The sequence below is a fragment of the Pristiophorus japonicus genome, unplaced genomic scaffold (assembly GCF_044704955.1).
Source record: "Pristiophorus japonicus isolate sPriJap1 unplaced genomic scaffold, sPriJap1.hap1 HAP1_SCAFFOLD_986, whole genome shotgun sequence".
NCBI lineage: Eukaryota > Metazoa > Chordata > Chondrichthyes > Pristiophoridae > Pristiophorus > Pristiophorus japonicus.
Window position 1 is genome coordinate 15,038 of NW_027254915.1, and position 20,473 is coordinate 35,510.

The 20,473-nt window shown below is 40.5% G+C and overlaps 1 protein-coding gene across 1 annotated transcript in view; it reads left to right on the top strand.

The window, feature by feature from the left end:
- The first annotated feature begins 222 nt into the window (after nucleotides 1–222).
- Nucleotides 223–20,473, top strand: part of LOC139258434 (heat shock 70 kDa protein 4-like) — a 54,029-nt gene continuing 33,778 nt past the window's right edge. Inside the window, exons 1-7 of the mRNA XM_070874787.1 lie at nucleotides 223–335; nucleotides 3,516–3,638; nucleotides 3,763–3,862; nucleotides 6,214–6,347; nucleotides 10,733–10,977; nucleotides 13,397–13,473; nucleotides 16,349–16,500. Coding sequence (XP_070730888.1) covers nucleotides 309–335; nucleotides 3,516–3,638; nucleotides 3,763–3,862; nucleotides 6,214–6,347; nucleotides 10,733–10,977; nucleotides 13,397–13,473; nucleotides 16,349–16,500 — 858 coding nt within the window. The 5' untranslated portion in view covers nucleotides 223–308. The remainder of the gene's footprint in view (nucleotides 336–3,515; nucleotides 3,639–3,762; nucleotides 3,863–6,213; nucleotides 6,348–10,732; nucleotides 10,978–13,396; nucleotides 13,474–16,348; nucleotides 16,501–20,473) is intronic.

Here is a 20,473-nt window from a genome sequence, read left to right on the forward strand (position 1 = left end):
TTGCATAACTAGCAACAGAGAAACCTGATCCTGTACAAAAATCTTCAATGTAATTTATAATATTGGAGCTAAACTATAACTAAATTGCACCTTCTGTAAAGGAACTAAAATTTGTTGCAATTTAATTCAAGAACTTTGAAAGTAGAAATAATTGTTTTTAGATATTAAGAATCAAGTTTTAACTTCTCTTGTAGGTAGTGTCAAATGTGAAGAACACTTTACAAGGATTTAAAAGGCTCCATGGCCGGGCTTTCACCGATCCGTTTGTAAGCACTGAGATATCCAAGCTTGCATATGAACTCGTCCAGATGTCAAATGGTACCACAGGTGTTAAGGTTAGTGTCACTTTGCTCCGTAACTAATGGCTGGCTTATTACAAAAGTGCATGCTTTGTCATTTGGATGGAAGTAGAGAAGTTGATGTCACTTGGTCCAAACACTACCTCATGTTGTCATGACTACTTCCATATTGGTGATGCTTGAGAATGCTCAAAGGAGTTTAAAAGAAAAAATCCGTTACATTTCTACTTTGCCTAACTTATTTAGATTGTATCTTGTTTTTTAACTTTTCAGTATAAGCCTTCAATAACACTGTCACTGGTCTAACTTTTTTTTTGTTCGAGTGAAAGTTAAACACAAACGTTTGTTAGGGATGGTTAGTGAAAAGCTTGCTCAAGATGTGTCATCTTTGTGCAAATACAATACAGTGATCACATTAGAATACATTTACTGGTCCCTTGCTAAATGCTTCACTTTAGTGGAACACTGTTGATTTTTAAGTCCTGCAGTAATTGCTGTAATGCAGTGAGTTGCAAAATAGTTTTTAATTATATAGTTAATGCATTTACTAAGTAGATGCCATCAGGTGCCCCTAAATAAACTTGAACACCAAGCTCCTGTTGAGCAGCTTTTAAATATCTCTTGCCTTCATTTTGTTAGACTATGGTGCTTTGGAGTCTAAGATGAGAGGATGGGTAGGTGTAGTGTGCCCAGCCTCTCCATTACCACTCCAACTGAGGGCTACACAAAAGTGCAATGCCCCTCAACGAAGGGTGGTCTGTCACAAGATTGTAAACTTGTCATGGAGGACATCATGTCTCTATATCCTACTACTATATGGTAGGCATGCATTTAAAGGCTACACTGGTATCCATCTGATGGTTGTGGGGCTGAAGGAGATTAGAGATCGGGAGGGGGTGAGGCCATGGAGGGATTTGAAATCAAGGCGTTGCTTAACCGGAAACCAATGTAGGTCAGTGAGCACAGGGGTGGGTGATGGGTGGGAGTTGGTGCAAATTAGGACACGGGCAGCCAAATTTTGGATGACCTCCAGTTTACATTGGGTAGAATGTGGGAGGCTAGCCAGGAGTGGAAGTCCAGTCTAGGTAACAAAGGCATGGATGCGAGTTTCAGCAGCAGATCAGCTGAGACAAGGGCCGAGACGGGCGATGTTACGGAGGAGGAACAAGGTTGTCTTGGTTATGCTGCGGATATGTGGTCGGAAGGTTATTTCAGGGTCAAATATGCAAGGTTGTGAACAGTGTGGTTCAGCCTCAGACAAATGTTAAGGAGAGAGATGGAGTCGGTGTCCAGGGAATGAAGTTTGTGGCGGGGACTAAAAACAATGGCTTTGGTCTTCCCATTACTTAATTGGAGAAAATATCTGCTCATCTAGAACTGTCGGACAAGCAGTCTGACAATTTAGAGACTGTGGAGGGGTCGAGAGAAGTGGTGAGGTAGATGTGGGTGTCATCAGCATACATGTGGAAACTGACGCTGTATTTTCGGATGATGACACCAAGCGGTAAATGTAGATGAGAAATAGGAGGGGGCCAATGATAAATCCTTGGGGGACACCAGAGGTAACAATGTAGGGGTGGGAAGCAAAGCTGTTGCAGGTGATTCTCTGGCTATGATTAGATAGATAAGAATGGAACCAGACGAGTACAGTCCCACCCAGCTGGACAATGGCAGAGAGGCGTTGGAGTAGTCAACCGTGTCAAAGGCTGTATACAAGTCAAGAAGGATGAGGAGGGATAGTTTACCTTTGTCACAGTCACAAAGGATGTCATTTGTGACTTTGAGAGCCGTTTCGATACTGTGACAAGGGCAGATTCAAACATGGAGTTGCGGGAAAGATGGGCACGGATTTGGGAGGCAACAAGTTAAGAACTTTGGAGAGGAAAGGGGGTTGGAGATAGGGCAATAGTTTGCAAGAACAGAGGGGTCAAGGTGATAACGGCAGATTTGAGGGAGAGGGGGACAGTACCTGAGGAGAGAGAGAGAACCTTTAGCAATGTCAGCTAACGGAGCCAGAAAAGGAAGTTGGGTGGTCAGCAGTTTGGTGGGAATAGGGTAGAGGGAGCAGAAAGTGAGTCTTGTGGCCTCTCCGTGCTCATCTTGTCCATGAGGAGAGAAAAATGTGAAGCTAGGGCAGGGGGGAAACCTTGGAGGAAGTTTGGCCCAATGGGGCAGGAGAAGGAAGGCAAGTGGCAGAGGCAGCTGAACGGATGGTCTTAATCTTGGAGACAAAAGTTCATGAGCTCCTCTCATTTGTTGTCGGCGGTGAGGGTAGAAGAGACAGGAATGGGGTTTAAGAAAACAGTTAGCTGTGGAGACTAGAAGCTGGGATTTATCTTTACATTCCAGAATGACTCTGAATAGTGAGCAATTTTGGCTGACGAGAGCAGGACCCGATGTTTTGTCCAGCCAGATCTAGCGGTGAGTGGCTAAACGAGTTGTCCAACATATCCATTCAATTCTGCGTCCCTTTGACTTAAGGGAGTGACGATGAGGGCCGTACCAGGGGGAATGGCCAGGGTGAGAGAGTGTAATTGTTTTAGTAGGGACTAGGGCATCAAAGGTGGTGGGGAGGGTGTGGTTGAGCAGATCAGTAGCTATAGAAATAGCATGGTGAATGGAGGGCTAAAGGCTGGACAGTTGGGATTTCATAAGTGCAGTTGTAAGAGAGTTGGGAGAGTGTTTTTTTTCCAGGGACGGTCACAGAAGGAAGTGGGGTTGGGTTGGGGGGTGGAGAGATGGTCAGAGATGGCCATGAGATTATCTGCGATTGACATGATAGGAGTGGTGAGGCCATAGTGCCCCTAAGGAGGGGAAATCAGTGATTGTTCTTGGGTGACCCTTGGTGGAAATGCATATGCTTTAATGTCAGATAGGACTGGATCAGGCTTGATGGCGAATAGCTACTTACCTGAGGCAACATGGTGTGCCTGGTATGCAGAATTGGCTGCTGGGTTTCTCTATATTTCAGCAGTGACTACATTTCAAAAGTACTTTACTAGCTGTGAAGTGCTATTGGGATGTGCTGTGGACATGTAAGGTACTGCCTATATATGTGCAAGTCCCTTCCTCCCTGATGTCAGTTATTTTTCTTCTCCTGATTTAATGAAAAATATTTGAACAAATGTTTTTGGTCAAGATGTATTTTTCAAATAAAAGGATTTTACTAATGTCATGATTAAGTGATAACGTTTCCTTGTTTTCATTTTTTAAAAGGTTTTGTACATGGAAGAGGAACGATGCTTTAGTGTGGAGCAAGTGACAGGAATGTTGTTGACTAAACTGAAGGAAACTGCTGAAATTGCGCTTAAGAAATCAGTCATGGATTGTGTGATATCAGTAAGTAGTCAAAAACTGCTAATTTTGTACAGTATATTAGTCATTTTTGGAAATTGATTTTTTTTAATGTCATTCTTTGGACAAATGCCTTTTTCTTCATTGATCTTCTTTGTACTATCTGTAGGTTCCATGTTTCTACACAGATGCTGAGAGGAGGTCTGTAATGGATGCTGCACAGATTGCAGGACTCAACTGTTTACGGCTAATTAATGAAACCACTTCAGGTAATAGTTAAATGCTTTTTGGACGCAACAAAATAGGCATTCTTGTGGGAAAGAGGACTGGATTTGCCATATTCTAGCTGCTGACCTGCACTAGAACAAAAATATATTGGTGCAGTTTGAGGAGAAAAATAGAAAATCAGCTGTCCTATCGGTGAGAATAGGATTCAAACTGTTGGCCTGTCCAATGCATTGAATTACTAACCCATTGCAACCTGTACAAATAATAATGAATGGCAGGGAATTACACAGCAGTAAAATAGCTTTTAAGATTGTTGTTTATGTAGTGCCAAGTTTATTAAGCATCTTAAAGTGCTTCACTGACAATTAATTACTTTTTGAAATGTAGTGACTGTTATGTAGGCACATAACAATCATTTAGCATATAGCAAGGTTGCAGAAACAGCAATAATATGAATGGTTATTTAATTTGGTTTTGGTGGTTGAAGGAAGAATGTTGATCAGACTACTTTTGAACAATGATACGGAATCTTAAATGTTGACTTTTGGTCTAACATCTCATCTGAAGGATAACCCCTTTGACAATGCAGCACTCCCTCAGCATTGAAGTGTTTGTCTAGATTATGTACTCTAGATTGGGGCTTGCACCCGCAACCTTGTATAACCTCAGAAATCATGAGTAATATCTATTGAGCACTTGAATTCTAATTAGATAACTAACTTGAATTCAATTGTATATATCGTATTTATTAAATCCATACCATTTTATTTCTTAGTGGGCTTTTTGTAACTTTTATTAGTAGCAATTGACAATTATATCCTTGATGTGATATTCACAAAAATGTTTATCCATGATTTTAATCTGTATTGCAAGAGAGAAGCAGTCTCCGTGTAGGTTAATAGATGGGTAGGATTGTTTCAATGCAGTGAAATACTAAAGGGTTCAAATAATCTCAAGTACTAGAACCTTTGTTAATAACAGCCTGTAAACAATTAGTAAAATTTATTTGAGAATGGGAGTTGTTTCCTTCCTTTCTTCTTTGTCTCTGTGGGGAAATAACCTGATCTCCATCTGTAGTTGCCTTCTATATGCAAAGGCAGAATGAGAATTTGTCATGTGGGTAATTCTAGGAGAAAGCCTACATCCTACCGCTCTTTTAGATCTTTAGCTTGCTGCACCACCGTATGTCGTTCTGTTCTCCGAAATCTATGTATATAGATCCTCACATTTACAAAGATGTTTGTGCATACATGATTTCAAATATTGTGCTGTTTGGAGCACTATTCTCAAACATTCATTGATCATTCTGTGTAATGAGAATAGGCTAGATAATTGAATTTCAGCTAGTTATTTTTGGAGAAAAGAATGAAAGCAAATGTGATCAGTCCTTTCAAATGCTGAAAGACATAACATGAATGTAAATTATTTAAATTGGACACAAGGACACATTGGCACATTATGAAATCGTTATCTGTCAAAAACAGTTAATTTGAATGAACTTTTTAAAGATGTGGAGGGAGAGTTTCTGCTTTGGGTGCAATTGGTGATTCCAGTGCAAATTGTGCCTTTTTTTTCCCTGAGTTTCTGGCCAAACTCATTTGCATATCGGCGAATGCAAAATCTGCAAAGAACCAGCGCAATCGGACTTTTATATTTAAAAAGTAATTTTGAGGGAAAAATTGCTTTTTTTTAAAAAAAAAAAAATTCCTTGCTATATTTAAGAGTGGTAATTTGGTAAAGTTTGATTAATACAACTGAAAATGGGTCTATCACAAAAATAAGCATTTTATATCTGTGTTAATCTACCAACTTTGAGTAACCTGATTTAACACCTTTTCCAGCTTAATATTTGGAGCCCCCTCAAAGGCCTGCAGAGCAATTGGCGAAACTCCCAATGGTGATTAATTCACGCTGGGGACGGGCCTACTTCTAGCACGATGCTTTTCAAGCCAACACAATCGAGTGGAAACTCCAGGCCTTTCAAAGGCTGAGACTCATGCTGTGAGGTACAATCTCATGGCACCCATTGTTTATATAAGCCTAAACTGTGAACGTCAACAGATCAGTCAGCCATGAGGAAACCACAGTATCCTACTCCAGTATCCGCGCGTGCATATAGTTTCTAGTAAGGATCATTGATCTGGTGATCAGGAGTAGGAATTTGTCCCTCCTCAGCCTTGGGTTGCTGAGGCCAATGGTAGCACTGGTCTGAATTGCCTTTTCTCAATCTGTGCTTATGGAGGAGAAATGTGGGTATTTCAATAGCTAAATAAGTGCTCCACGCACACAGTGGGATTTTATTATTTTGTCTCAATTGTGTTGGGCAAACCTGTTAATTAAAATGTATCCTCTGGAACCTTGTGTAGTTACACCTATTGCTTTATATATACAGTTGCACTCGCTTACGGGATATACAAACAAGACCTACCAGCCCCCGAGGAGAAGCCAAGGAATGTTGTTTTTGTTGATATGGGACACTCAGCATTTCAGGTTTCAGTCTGTGCATTCAATAAGGGGAAACTAAAGGTAAGGTCAAGCAGTATTTTTTAATGTACATGAAGTCTAATTTTTGACATTTTGTGGAACAAATGTAAGCATAGAAAATAGGTGCAGGAGAAGGCCATTCGGCCCTTCGAGTCTGCACCACTATTTGATAAGATCATAGCTGATCATTCCCTCAGTACCCCTTTCCTGCTTTCTCTCCATACCCCTTGATCCCCTTAGCCATAAGGGCCATATCTAGCTCCCTCTTGAGGCCAGTTCATTGGATATATTCAACAACTCTCTGCGGCATGGAATTCCACAGCTTAACAGCTCTCTGAAGAATTTCCTCCTCATCTCAGTCCTAAATGGCCTACCCCTTATCCTAAGACTGTGTCCCCTGGATCTGGACTTCCCCAACATCGGGAACAATCTACCCGCATCTAACCTGTCCCATCCTGTCAGAATCTTGTATGTTTCTATGAGATCCCCTCTCATCCTTCTAAACTCCAAATGTATAAAGACCCAGTTGATCCAGTCTCCTCATATGTCAGTCCAGCCATCCCGGGAATCAGTCTGGTGAACCTTCGCTGCACTCCCTCAATAGCAAGAACGTCCTTCCTCAGATTCGACCAAAACTGAACACACTATTCCAGGTGAGGCCTCACCAAGGCCCTGTACAACTGCAGTGTGACCTCCCTGCTCCTATCTTCAAATCCCCTAGCTATGAAGGCCAACATATCATTTGCCACCTTCACTGCCTGCTGTACCTGTATGCCACCTTTCAATGACTGATGTACCATGACACCCAGGTCTCGTTGCACCTCCCCTTTTCCTAATCTGCCACCATTCAGATAATCTATCTTTGTATTTTTGCCCACAAAGTGGATAACCTCACATTTATCCACATTATACTGCATTTGCCCACTCGCCTAACCTGTCTAAGTCACCCTGCAGCCTCTTGGCATCCCCCTCACAGCTCACACTGTCACCCAGTTTAGTGTCATCTGCAAACTTGGAGATATTACATTCAATTCCTTCATCCAAATCATTGTTGTATATTGTAAAGAGCTGGGGTCCCAGCGCTGAGCCCTGCGGCACTCCACTAGTCACTGCCTGCCATTCTGAAAAGGATCCATTTATCCCGACTCTCTGCTTCCTGTCTGCCAACCAGTTCTCTATCCACGTCAGTATATTACCCCTAATACCATGTGCTTTGATTTTGCACACCAATCTCTTGTGTGGGACTTTGTCAAAAGCCTTTTGAAAGTCCAAATACACCACATCCACTGGTTCTCCCTTGTCCACGCTACTAGTTACATCCTCAAAAAATTCCAGAAGATTTGTCAAGCATGATTTCTCCTTCATAAATCCATGCTGACTTGGACCGATCTTGTCACTGCTTTCCAAATGCGCTGCTATTTCATCCATAATAATTGATTCCAACATTTTCCCCACCACTGATGTCAGGCTAACCGGTCTATAATTACCTGTTTTCTCTCTCCCTCCCTTTTTTTAAAAAAAGTGGTGTTCCATTAGCTACCCTCCAGTCATTGGAACTGATCCCGAGTCGATAGACTGTTGGAAAATGATCACCAATGCATCCACTATTTCTAGGGCCACTTCCTTAAGAGTCTGCATCCCAGAGTAATCCGGCCCTGGGGATTTAGCGACCTTTAATCCCATCAATTTTCCTAACACAACTTCCCGCCTAATAAGGATATCATTCAGTTCCTCCTTCTCACTAGACCCTCAGTCCCCTAGTACTTCTGGAAGGTTATTTGTGTCTTCCTTCGTGAAGACAGAACCAAAGTATTTGTTCAATTAGTCTGCCATTTCTTTGTTCCCCATTATAAATTCACCTGAATCCGACTGCAAGGGATCTACGTTTGTCTTCACCTAATCTTTTTCTCTTCACATATCTATAGAAGCTTTTGCAGTCAGTTTTTATGTTCCCGGCATACTCTTCTCATACTCTATTTTCCCCCTCTTAATTAAACCTTTCGTCCTCCTCTGCTGAATTCTAAATTTCTCCCAGTCCTCAGGTTTGTTGCTTTTTCTGGCCAATTTATAAGCCTCTTTCTTGATTTTAACACTATCCTTAATTTCCCTTGTTAGCCATGGTTGAGCAACCTTCCCCATTTTATTTTTACTCCAGACAGGGATGTACAATTGCTGAAGTTCATCCATGTGATCTTTAAATGTTTGCCATTGCCTATCCACAGTCAACCCTTTTAAGTATCATTTGGCAGTCTATTCTAGCCAATTCATGCCTCAAACCATCGAAGTTACCTTTCCTTAAGTTCAGGGCCCCAGTTTCTGAATTAACTGTCACTCTGCATCCTAATAAAGAATTCTACCATGTTATGGTCACTCTTCCCCAAGGGGTCTCTCACAACAAGATTGCTAATTAGTCCTTTCTCATTACACATCACCCAGTCTAGGCTGGCCAGCTCCCTGATTGGTTCCTTGACATATTGGTCGAGAAAACCATCCCTAATACGCTCCAGGAAATCCTCCACTGCATTGCCACCAGTTTGGTTAGCCCAATCAATATGTAGATTAAAGTCACCCATGATAACTGCTGTACCTTTATTGCATGCATCCCTAATTTCTTGTTTGATGATGTCCCCAACCTTACTACTACTGTTTGGTGGTCTGTACGCAACTCCCACTAGCGTTTTCTGCCCCTTGGTATTCCGCAGCTCCACCCATACTGATTCCACATCATCCAAGCTAATGTCCTTTCTTACTATTGCATTAAGTTCCTCTTTAACCAGCAATGCCACCCCGCCTCCTTTTCCTTTCTGTCTATCCTTCCTAAATGTTGAATACCCCTGGATGTTGAGCCCTGGAGCCATGTCTCCGTGATGCCAATTTGATCATACCCGTTAACTGCTATCTGCGCAGTTAATTCGTCCACCTTATTCCAAATACTCCTCGCATTGAGGCACAGAGCCTTCGGGCTTGTCTTTCTAACACCCTTTGACCCTTTAGAATTTTGATGATATGTGGCCCCTTTTTGCTTTTCTTCTTTCTGTCTTTTGCTTCTGCCCCCATTCTACTTTCCTCTGTGTCCCTGCATAGGTTCCCATCCCCCTGCCATATTAATTTAACTCCTCCCCAACAGCACTAGCAAACACACCCCTTGGACATTGGTTCCGGTCCTGCCCAGGTGCAATGTACATACAGTAAATGCTCACAAACACTACTACTGATTGATGACTTCTTGATAATAGAGAAGCTGCTTCACTTTGAGATCTTAATTCTGCTGCTGCATAATTCTGCTTGGTCTTAGAAATAATCAACAAACTTTAGTAAAGTGGTTCTAGTCTGAATTTAGTCATTAGTTTAAATTACAATATCTTCTTCAGAGCATAACTTACCTTGATTTATTTCTGGGAGCAAGAACTTTGTGGTAGAATAACTTTGAAAAGTCAGCCACACAACTCTCATAATATGGCTTACTTATTTCACATATTTCCTTTTCTTCTTTCACATTGGCATTGCATAAGCACTGCTTCTGGAACTCTTTAGCAACCATAATCAATGCACTGGTCTCGGGTCGTGTATTTTAAGCAGTGTATCACCATTATTCATTTAATTGGCTTTTTGGCAGTCCACGAGAGAAATTAGTACTCCTGCCTTCCTACCCTTTGTATCACTAACTTCCACGAATCATTAATTCTTATAACAAACGGGTATATTGACCAATGATCGAGCTCTAACAGCTGCTATCTTTGTGACTGTGATGGTTATGTTGATAGTTTACACAGTCCACAATCTTGCAAATTGTGCAACTGCTTCTAAACTTGCATGGCATACTGGAATTTTAGCCAAAATGTCATCCTTTGCATCCAATTGAATTTCCAATCTACACTTTTTCGTAAAACGGCATTTAGCACTGCCAGATATCAGTTCTTTTAAGTCTTTGTGGCAAGACCACTTTACCGCGTTGACAAATTAGACATGCAATGTCAATACTGGGTGAGATCACTTTTCTCCAATGCTGAAAGCCACATCTAAAAACAAAATTCATTAAGGTCTGTGTGCAACTGATAACAAAATGTCATATTTTGGCAGTCACATACCAAAATTGGTGGGATAAGGAATAGCCACAGAGATAAGAAAATTCATCTGTTGGCTGACACAAAAAATGATTAAGTAAACTTATTGCACTTTCAAATTAATGTGACTCCACCGTTAAACCTTTAATATTACTGCTTATTTCTTGGTATAGAAATATACAGTAGGTCAAACGGCATCTGTAAATAGAAAAGATAGGTTATGACATTTTAGGCATCTACTATTCATTAGAACAGATGAAGGATACACACACACACAATTTCAATAACTTGTTTTTATTTCAGGTTTCCAGCATTTGCAGTTTTTTTCCATTGCCATTTAACTGTAGGTTTGTGTTGTCCTAGGTCCTTGCTACTGCTTTTGATCCCTACTTGGGTGGAAGGAACTTTGATGAGATTCTAGTAAATCACTTCTGTGAAGAATTCAGTAAAAAGTACAAACTAGATGTTAAGTCAAAGATCCGGGCCGTAATGCGGCTTTTCCAGGAATGCGAAAAGCTGAAGAAACTAATGAGTGCCAATGCATCTGACCTACCAATGAATATTGAGTGTTTCATGAATGACATCGATGTTTCTGGAGCATTGAACAGGTACAAGATAATGGTGAAGTTTCAGGATCTTGGTCCTTTTCAGAGGGTATAAAAGATACAGTAATGGTTAATATCTGTAATGGGTATCTGCTTATTGCAACACTGAACACTAATTACATTTTTGTAGAATAAAATGAATCGAGTCTAGGATTTCAGATTGCTGCAAAATATACTCTGATGTATCTCCCTGCACTAGAAGATTTTTAAGAAGTAAATTTTAATTCTGTTTGTTGATCAGGCAGTGGGAGTGGAAAAAGAAAAAACAAATTGGTTGTTTTCAGCCACTGGTTGCACCATTGAGGTAAACTGGTGTGGCGTCAAGGATGTCAATGCTGGTTATGATGTTGAGCCAAAGGTATTCACATGAACTAAACCAAAAGTCAAAGGGCAACATGGAGACTCTTCTTGCTTTGAATATATTTAATCTTTCAAAATATGTTGTTTTTCCCAGGTTAATTTTGTTTTGGATTTTTTTATGAACACTTGTTTTACAAAATCCTGATGTAAATCTCTTGCAGAAGCCTAGATCAGCACTGAGGATATTATACAACTGTATTTATTTTGCCTTTACTATCCTGCCTGATTGTATTTTATCATTTTCTTGAGTAAAGAAGTTTTTCCTGGTATCTGTGACAGAGAGATATGTTGTATTTCAAAACAAAGAACTATACATTTTACTATCCATTTTTGAGATGTGGCTCATCATTTTAAATGTGATTACTGCATGCTGAATCTGTTTTCCTGTCTCTCTCCTGACTTGGTTTATCCATGTTAGAGAGGGTACATGTAACTGTCTAGTACACAAGTCATTTCAAAAGCCGATCACCATTGCTGTCTAGACAATTTGACAAGTTGTTTGCCAAAGTTACGTAGATGACATAAATTTAATACTGTTTAACTGGCTGCTGCAAGAGGTCGGGCTAAATTGTGGTGTTTGGTGGCATGTCTGAGCTTTGAGCTGTCTTATCAGTTTGTGAACAGCGCTGCTTGCTGTGCACACTCCAGACCACGACACACAGTGCAGTCAGGAAGGACATCAGCAGCTGTGCAAAACTCAAAATAGCAAATGAACCAACAGCTTAGCTGGCAGCTGTCCCATTTCCCCGCTTTTCAAAAGGTACCACTTCAGAATGTCATGGTTTCTGCACAAATCTATTGGCTCTCTCACCTGAGTCCACATGGACTGCCTCCAGGACTGGTTTGAAGGATGAACCTCTTCCTGCTGGAGGTTCAAACTTCCACTGTGTTTAAAGTAGAATCAGTCACCTATTTCCAAAATCTTATGAATCCTGTTGATTTATGATACTATGCAGTACGTGGAATAACTAAGTACTTTTGGATTTTCATTAGTTGTTGAGATAAATCAGTTTTATAAAATTAAGGATTGTTCAGAGATATTTTGAAGGACAATCCAGACATGCTACCACTCAGTTGCTCATTTTAATTATGAAAAAAACACTGAATTTTTTTAATATATGTAATTCTTCGGAATATGGACATTGTTAGCAAGACCATCATTTATTGCCCATTCATAGTTGTCCTCGAAAAGATAAGAACATAAGAAATAGAAACACGAGTAGGCCAAACGGCCCCTCAAGCCTGCTCCGCCATTTAATACGATCATGGCTGATCTAATCATGGACTCTGCTCCAGTTCCCCACCCGCTCCCCATAACCCCTTATGCCTTTATCGTTTAAGAAACTGTCTATTTCTGTCTTAAATTTATTCAATGACCCAGCTACCACAGCTCTCTGAAGCAGCGAATTCCACAGATTTACACCCGTCTGAGAAGAAATTTCTCCCCTTTTTTTTTTTTTTAAATGGGCAGCTCCTTCTAAGATCATTACTTCTAGTTCTAGTCTTCCCCATCAGTAGATGGTGATGGGCCACCTTGAACTGCAGTAGTCCATGTGGTGAAGGTATTTCCACAATGCTATTGGTAGGGAGTTCCAGGATTTTGACCCAGTGAGGATGAAGAATGGCATTATATGTCCAAGTTAAGATGGTGTCTGGGAAGTTGTGACATTGACCCAAAAGCTTGCGAGACAAATTTAAAAGGATAGGAGAGAAGAAATAATTGTCAAGTAAACCGGACCAACAAATATTGAAAGCATATTTTACATTCAAAGTGGAGAGACTGATTTATAACCTGGCCAGAGATTTGTATCATGAATAACTTTAGTCAGCTTCTGCTCTGGTGCACGATTTTTAATATTAGTTGTTCCCATATTAAAACTATCTACAAATGTAATTTACAATGATACGGTTTTCAAAAAAATCAAGTGACCGAAGTAGTTTTTATGCAATTATCTCTCAAAAGCTGGTTGACAGATTACATCCTTTTACAGAGGGGATATCAGTGTAATGTTTTTTCAACTCTTGGGTCAAAACTTCTTTTTCTATTTTGGATTGTTCACAGGGCCCAGTTTGAAGAGATGTGCAGTACTTTTTGGTCTAGAGTGGAGGCTCCTCTTCGCAGTCTTATGGAACAAACCAGTAAGTAAACATATTAATTCAGATTGGTTTATCTTTGAATGTTCTACACTTCAGTTTCACTTTGTTTTTCTCATAGGTGCAGGAGTAGGCCATTCAAGCCTGCACCACCATTCAATATGATCATGGCTGATCGTGCAACTTCAATACCCCATTCCTAATTTCCCTCCATACCCCTTGATCCCTTTAGCCGTAAGGGCCACATTAACTTCCTTTTGAATATATCTAACGAACTGGCCTCAACAACTTTTCTGTGGTAGAGAATTCCACAGGTTCACAATTCTGAGTGAAGAAGTTTCTCCTCATCTTGGTCCTAAATGGCTTGCCCCTTATCCTTGGACTGTGACCCCTGGTTCTGGACTTCCCCAACATCGGGAACATTCTTCCTGCATCTAATCTGTCCAGTCCTGTCAGAATTTTCTTTGTTTCTATGAGATCCCCTCTCATTCTTCTAAATTCCAGTGACTCCAGTGAGTCCTGCCATCTCGGGAATCAGTCTGGTGAACCTTCGCTGCACTCCCTCAATAGCAAGAATGTCCTTCCTCAGATTAGAAGACCAAAACTGCGCACAATACTCAAGGTGTGGTCTCACCAAGACTCTACAACCAAAGTAAGACCTCCCTGCTCCTATACTCAAATCCTCTCGCTATGAAGGCCAGTATGCCATTTGCTGCCTTAACTGCTTGCTGTACCTGCATGCCTACCTTCAATGACTGATGTACCATGACTCCCAGGTCTCATTGCACCTCACCTTTTACTAATCTGTCACTATTCATATAATCTGCCTTCCTGTTTTTGCAACCAAAGTGGATAACCTCACATTTATCCACATTATACTGCATCTGCCATGCAATTGCCCATTCTCCTAACCTGTCCACAAGTCCCTCTGCAGCCTCCTAGCATCCTCCACGCAGCTTGCACTGTCACCCAGCTTAGTGTCATCTGCAAACTTGGAGATATTACATTCAATTCCTTCGTCTAAATCATTAATGTGTATTGTAAATCGCTGGGGTCCCAGCACTGAACCCTGCAGCACCCCACTAGTCACTGCCTGCCGTTCTGAAAAGGACCCGTTTATTCCGACTCTTTACTTCCTATCTGCCAACCAATTCTCTATCCATGTCAATACATTACCCCCAATACCATGTGCCTTAATTTTGCACACTAATCTCTTGTGGAATCTTGTCAAAAGCCTTTTGAAAGTCCAAATATACCACATCCACTGGTTCTCCCTTGTCCATTACTACTAGTTACATCCTCAAAAAATTCTAGAAGATTTATCAAGCATGATTTCCCTTTCATTATAGAATCCACACAAAAAAAAGAGAACATTCAGGTCATCACAGCTCGTTCTTCAACTTTAATCCCATTTCCTTAACCTATTCCCATAGCTTTATATTCCTTTTCAAATCCTTAGCCAATTTATGTATAGAGCCCCATCTAACGTAGTGTGTTCAGTTTTGGGTACTTCAGGAAGGATATATTGACCTTTTGAGGGGATGCATGCAGGTTCACCAGAATGATCCATTAGGACCAGGAGAAGGTCATTCATCTCCTCAGCATTGTTCTGAGTGTAGATTAAGGGGGTTATCTGATCGGGATGTTTAAAACATTAGATTTGATTAGCTAAACACATAGAAACCATTTCACCTGGCGGGGAAATTAAGAACAAATGGATATAATCTCAAAATTAGAGCTAGGCCATTCAGGAGCAAAATTAGGAAGCACTTTTTCATGCAAGGCAGTAGAAATCAGGAGCGTTCTCTCCCAAAAGGCAGTGGATGCTAGGACAGTTGGAGCTTTCAGGAGTGCAGTAGATACATTTCTATTGGGTAAGGGCATCAAAAGTGAGTAAATGGAGTTGAGGTGCAGATCTGCTGCAATGTAATTGAATGGCCCGAGGGATGAATGGCTGCCTCCTCCTGTTCCTAACATTCCTAGTTTCTTATTAAATAATGTAGTCTCTGTCTTAATATCTACCTGTGCTAAAACATTCCATGTTCAAAACAAATCTATTAAAATGTTTCTTTTAACTTATTGTTGCAATTTAATAACTCTTGATATTGCTTTTTTGATGTCTGTTTTAATAAACTGAACGAAAGACCAGGAAAATCCCAGGTTTGATCCCCAGTCAGGGCTGAATTTGTTGATCTTGTCCAAGATGGTGATGGTTCTTCTGGTATAGCGAAGGCAAAGTAGGCCAAGATTCCTACTGGATGTGCATGGACATTGAATCAGCATCTGATTGAACTCTCTGATGCACCTGCAGTCAAATAGCTTGCTGATATTCATTGCTGTGGCTCAAGAATGACCACTTGAGCGAAGTGCCAGAGGGCCTCCAGTGTCTATGGAACTGGATCCCAGTGAAAAGGGGAGGGGCGAAACCTTTTTTATAAACCAAAGAAAAAGTCTAGATGTTTGTGCTCATGCTCTCATTAGAAGTCGAAGGCTGTCCTGTATAGAACCCCTTTTTAGTTGCTGTTTTAATACTAAATATGTATGCCTTGTACATAATTCTGAAATAAATCCTGAAGCCTATTCACCAAAAAAAACCTACTTGATGAAAATGCTATAGTTTAGTTAAAAGTAGAACCACTTGAGCAAAGTGCCAAAGTAAGGAAAGCGTTCCCCTTCAGTGATTCTCACACCACAGTATTTTTAAAATGTCAGAAACCAGTCTTGAAAGTGTGAATTTAGAATGGATTACTTTACAAGTTTCGGCATAGACTTATTCTGTGTTACATTAATGGGTATTCTAAAGAAGAACATTTTTCATAATGGAACATTTTGTTTTTCCATTTTCACCCTACCAGTATGCCATAAATATTATAAAACTCTATCATAATCCTTCAGCAACAAATGTTTCTCCTCCCTCTAGAGCTTAAACGAGAAGATATTTATGCTGTTGAGATTGTGGGTGGAGCAACTCGTATCCCTGCTGTTAAAGAAAGAATTAGCAAATTCTTTGGCAAAACCCTCAGTACAACTTTAAATGCAGATGAGGCTGTAGCACGTGGTTGTGCTTTGCAGGTGAGAAGTTTATTGTGTGTGGTCTGAAGTATTTTGCCATTCTTTCTTGATCATGACTGTGTCACTGAAAATGCATTTTTATTGTACCACGGAAATGACTGAATTGGAATACATTAGTGCAAACTGAGCTACAAATTACATACCAATAGAATCGCTATGTTGATGGGATGAAATAAAGCAAGGTGGGAGGAGGCTTGTGTGGAGCATAAACACCAGCATTGACCTGTTTCTGTGCTGTAAAATTATTTTTAATTCTATTTACAAGAAACTTCGATGCTGATGCTAAGTTCCTCCCAGTTTTTTTTAACATTCAGTTTTGGTGTGTCTATTAATTTAAACATTGAGTGTCACCACATGATTTTTTGTAAATTAAGATTGCAATTAATATTTTTGAATGATATTGATGGGTGGAGGAACATGGGAAGCCTGATAATTAAGTTTATGTTGTAATACTTAATATACAAATAGAAATTTTCTGTAGGCAGTCTAGAGTCCAACACATTGGCATACCAATGTGCTTCGTTAATAGATTAGCAGGATTAAGGTTTATGCCTGTGATTCACCACATAATGGGCCCAAGTTTCCACACGCGCCTAGAACGGCGCAGTCCCGACCTGGACGCCCGTTTTTCGCGCCACAAAGTGCGCCTAAAAAAAATCCTCCGTATTCTCCACCTCCCTGCAGGTCCTCTGGCCCTCGGCGCAGCGCAGCACGAGCTGTAGGGGGGGGAGCCAGGTCCCTGCGCTGAAAACCGTGCCGGGACCTCTGCACATGCGCGCTACAATGGCCTCACAGGGGCTGCGTGAATAAGGCTCCTCCCACGGCCAGCTCCTGCTCTCCCCCCCCCCCCCCCCCCCGACCAGACCCGGCACCCGAAACCCGCCCCCCCCCCCCCGCCTCCGGACCAGATCCAACACCCGCTCCCCCCTGACTGGACCCGACCCGACACGCGCTCCTGTTCCCGCTCCCCGCCTCCCTGACTGGACCCGCGCTCCCGCCACCCGACCCGACCCGACTCCTGCAACGGACTGGATCCGACCTGACCCCTTTCTCTCTTTTTCTCTCTCTCTCTTTTTCTCTCTCTCTCTTTTTCTCTCTCTCTCTCTTTTTCTCTCTCTCTCTTTTTCTCTCTCTCTCTTTTTCTCTCTCTCTCTTTTTCTCTCTCTCTCTTTTTCTCTCTCTCTCTTTTTCTCTCTCTCTCTTTTTCTCTCTCTCTCTTTTTCTCTCTCTCTCTTTTTCTCTCTCTCTCTTTTTCTCTCTCTCTCTTTTTCTCTCTCTCTCTTTTTCTCTTTCTCTCTTTTTCTCTTTTTCTCTTTTTCTCTTTTTCTCTTTTTCTCTTTCTCTTTCTCTTTCTCTTTTTCTTTTTCTCTTTTTCTCTTTCTCTTTCTCTTCTCTTTCTCTTTTTCTCTTTTTCTCTTTTTCTCTTTCTCTTTCTCTTTCTCTTTCTCTTTCTCTTTCTCTTTCTCTTTCTCTTTTCCTTTTTCTCTTCTCTTTTTCTCTTTCTCTCTTTCTCTTTAACCCAACGCCACCTACCTGTAAATCTGGTGCTGGGAATGGGCCCTGCCCTGCCCGAAGTCTCGGGCCGGCCTGTTCAGCCTTCGGTCCCGAAAGGCCTGCCTGAAGCACTTTCACACAGGTAGGAAAGTGGTTTATTTAATCTTTTCTTTGCTTATAAATGTTTATTCAGGTTGGATTTATTTGTATAAGTATAAATAAGGATTTATTATAGAATTTAACGACTTCCCTTCTCTTTTCCCCCCCCTTCCCCCACCTCGTTCTGGACGCCTAATTTGTAACCTGCGCCTGATTTTTTAATGTGTAGAACAGGTTTTTTCAGTTCTACAAAAATCTTCACTTGCTCCATTCTACTTTAGTTTGGAGTACGTTTTCATGTGGAAACTTTCAAATCAGGCGTCAGTGGCCGGACACGCCCCCTTTTGAAGAAAAAATTCTGTTCCAAAGTAGAACTATTCTACCTGACTAGAACTGCAGAAAAAAAAATGTGGAAAATTGCGATTTCTAAGATAGTCCGTTCTCCACCAGTTACTCCTTAAAAAATCAGGCACAAATCATGTGGAAACTTGGGCCCAATGTGTGCCTGATCTCTATTGGCATAGTGGAGTCAGGTGTTTTATCACAAGAATAAAATGAAAGTCTCCTGAATTTTTTTTGTTCTTTTACGAGCATATTTAAGAGTCATTAGCAAAAGCCTGGGATTAGGGCTGACATTCCATTCTGTAGCTTTTTCGGGGAGAAGGTGGTATATCTAAGAGATTATTTTGTTACTTAAAGTCTTGTCTTAAATAAATTTCTATTCCACTCTGTTTCTAGCCTTCCCATGTCTGCTGAGTGAGACCAGTCAATTGGCAAGGAAATTCATTGATCTATGATTGATGAAGTGCAGCCACTTGAGCTTTTCTGAATGATCAACAAATCTTTAAAATTTAAATCAATCTTTAGGGAAAACTCAACAAGCCACAGAAATTAGATTAAAGGGCTGCTTTTTGCACTAGCATTGCAGAGGTGGGATTTCATCAATTGGATATCTTGGAGCATGGGTCTTGTGCTAGAAAAGGTTCAAGGAAAGTTCTCTTTGAAGAAATACTGAAATGTTCTGTAGAGCAAAAATAATTCTTCTTTCTCTCTAAGTGTGTTGTCTGTGCAATTTCAATATAGTTTGTTGAGTTTTGGCAGTGCTCTTGACCACTGGCATTTACCCAAACAAAATAGTTGTAGTTGCATTTTCTTGGGCCAAAATGAAAGCATTATGATGTAGAACTGCAGTTTTTACAACCCTGGGCCATCTGCTTGGTGCAGTGCAGCATCCCCCCTCCCCTCCCCTCCCCTCCCCTCAGGAAGCATTCATGAGTTGATTCACAATCTAAATCCAAATACAAATCTTTACTTTCTGAATTCTGAATTTAAACCTACTATTAAGATTCATGAATCCACTTTCCACCATGTTTTGCTGTTCCCCAAAGCACTGACCATCTTGTCAGTTGCACTTAATATGCCAGAGATGAAGATTTTCAATTATTCAACAAATTGTGCTCAAATTTAAAATTTAATATTGTCAGCTTTTCCTCCGCTCCTGAATATCAAAATTGTTGCTGTGTACCAGTACAATGTGCGTTGACAAAAAGTCAAATGAATTGCTGCAGCTTGCCTGCAATTATACATTTTCGGTTGAATAATTCAGGATAATTTAATCTGTGGACATCTTTTTACTTTAAGAAAAACCTCATTAGATAATTTAGTGCTTTTACAGAATCTAATTTAGAAAATATCCTAAATTTAGTATCGGAAAATAATTCTAATAATCCAGCATTTAAATGTTCTACTTTTGATATGAGTTATGTCTACACATTGTTACTCAGTTCTAATTTTGGTCCTTTTTTAAATCATCAGTAATATAGATAGTTCTGTTAAAAACAATCTATATATTTTTTTTAAATTTTATCCGTGTCACTCAATTGGACATTCCCAGTATTTACCTAATCTTGAGGCCTCTAACAAAATATTTATTGTTCATCTACTGAAACCAGTCCTGATGTCAGCAATGGGATAAAGTTAAATGGTGGTGCTGCTGCCTTAACACCAGCAAAGGAATTCATGTTTTTTGGCTGGTGGTTGAGTAACTCATCCCATCTGAACAATGACTAGCTTGTATGTATCTCCCTAGGTCAGTCGGAAGATATTAGTCAGATACATATTTGTGAACCATGATTTTAAACCATTTTAAGATGGATTACGTCACTGCTGCTTTATATCTGCAGTTTTGATTTACAAGCATTCTTGCATATGTATCATTTTAATGTTCTGTTTGCTGTGGAATATGCCCTGTAAGATAAACAACAGTTTCTACAGCTTCCAAGACCAGTTACAGTTCTATTCAGAAAAATAAACACATTGCCTGAGTGAGGTGCTAGATTCACTACAGGAGAAATCATAGGCAACAGTTCATATCCTGATC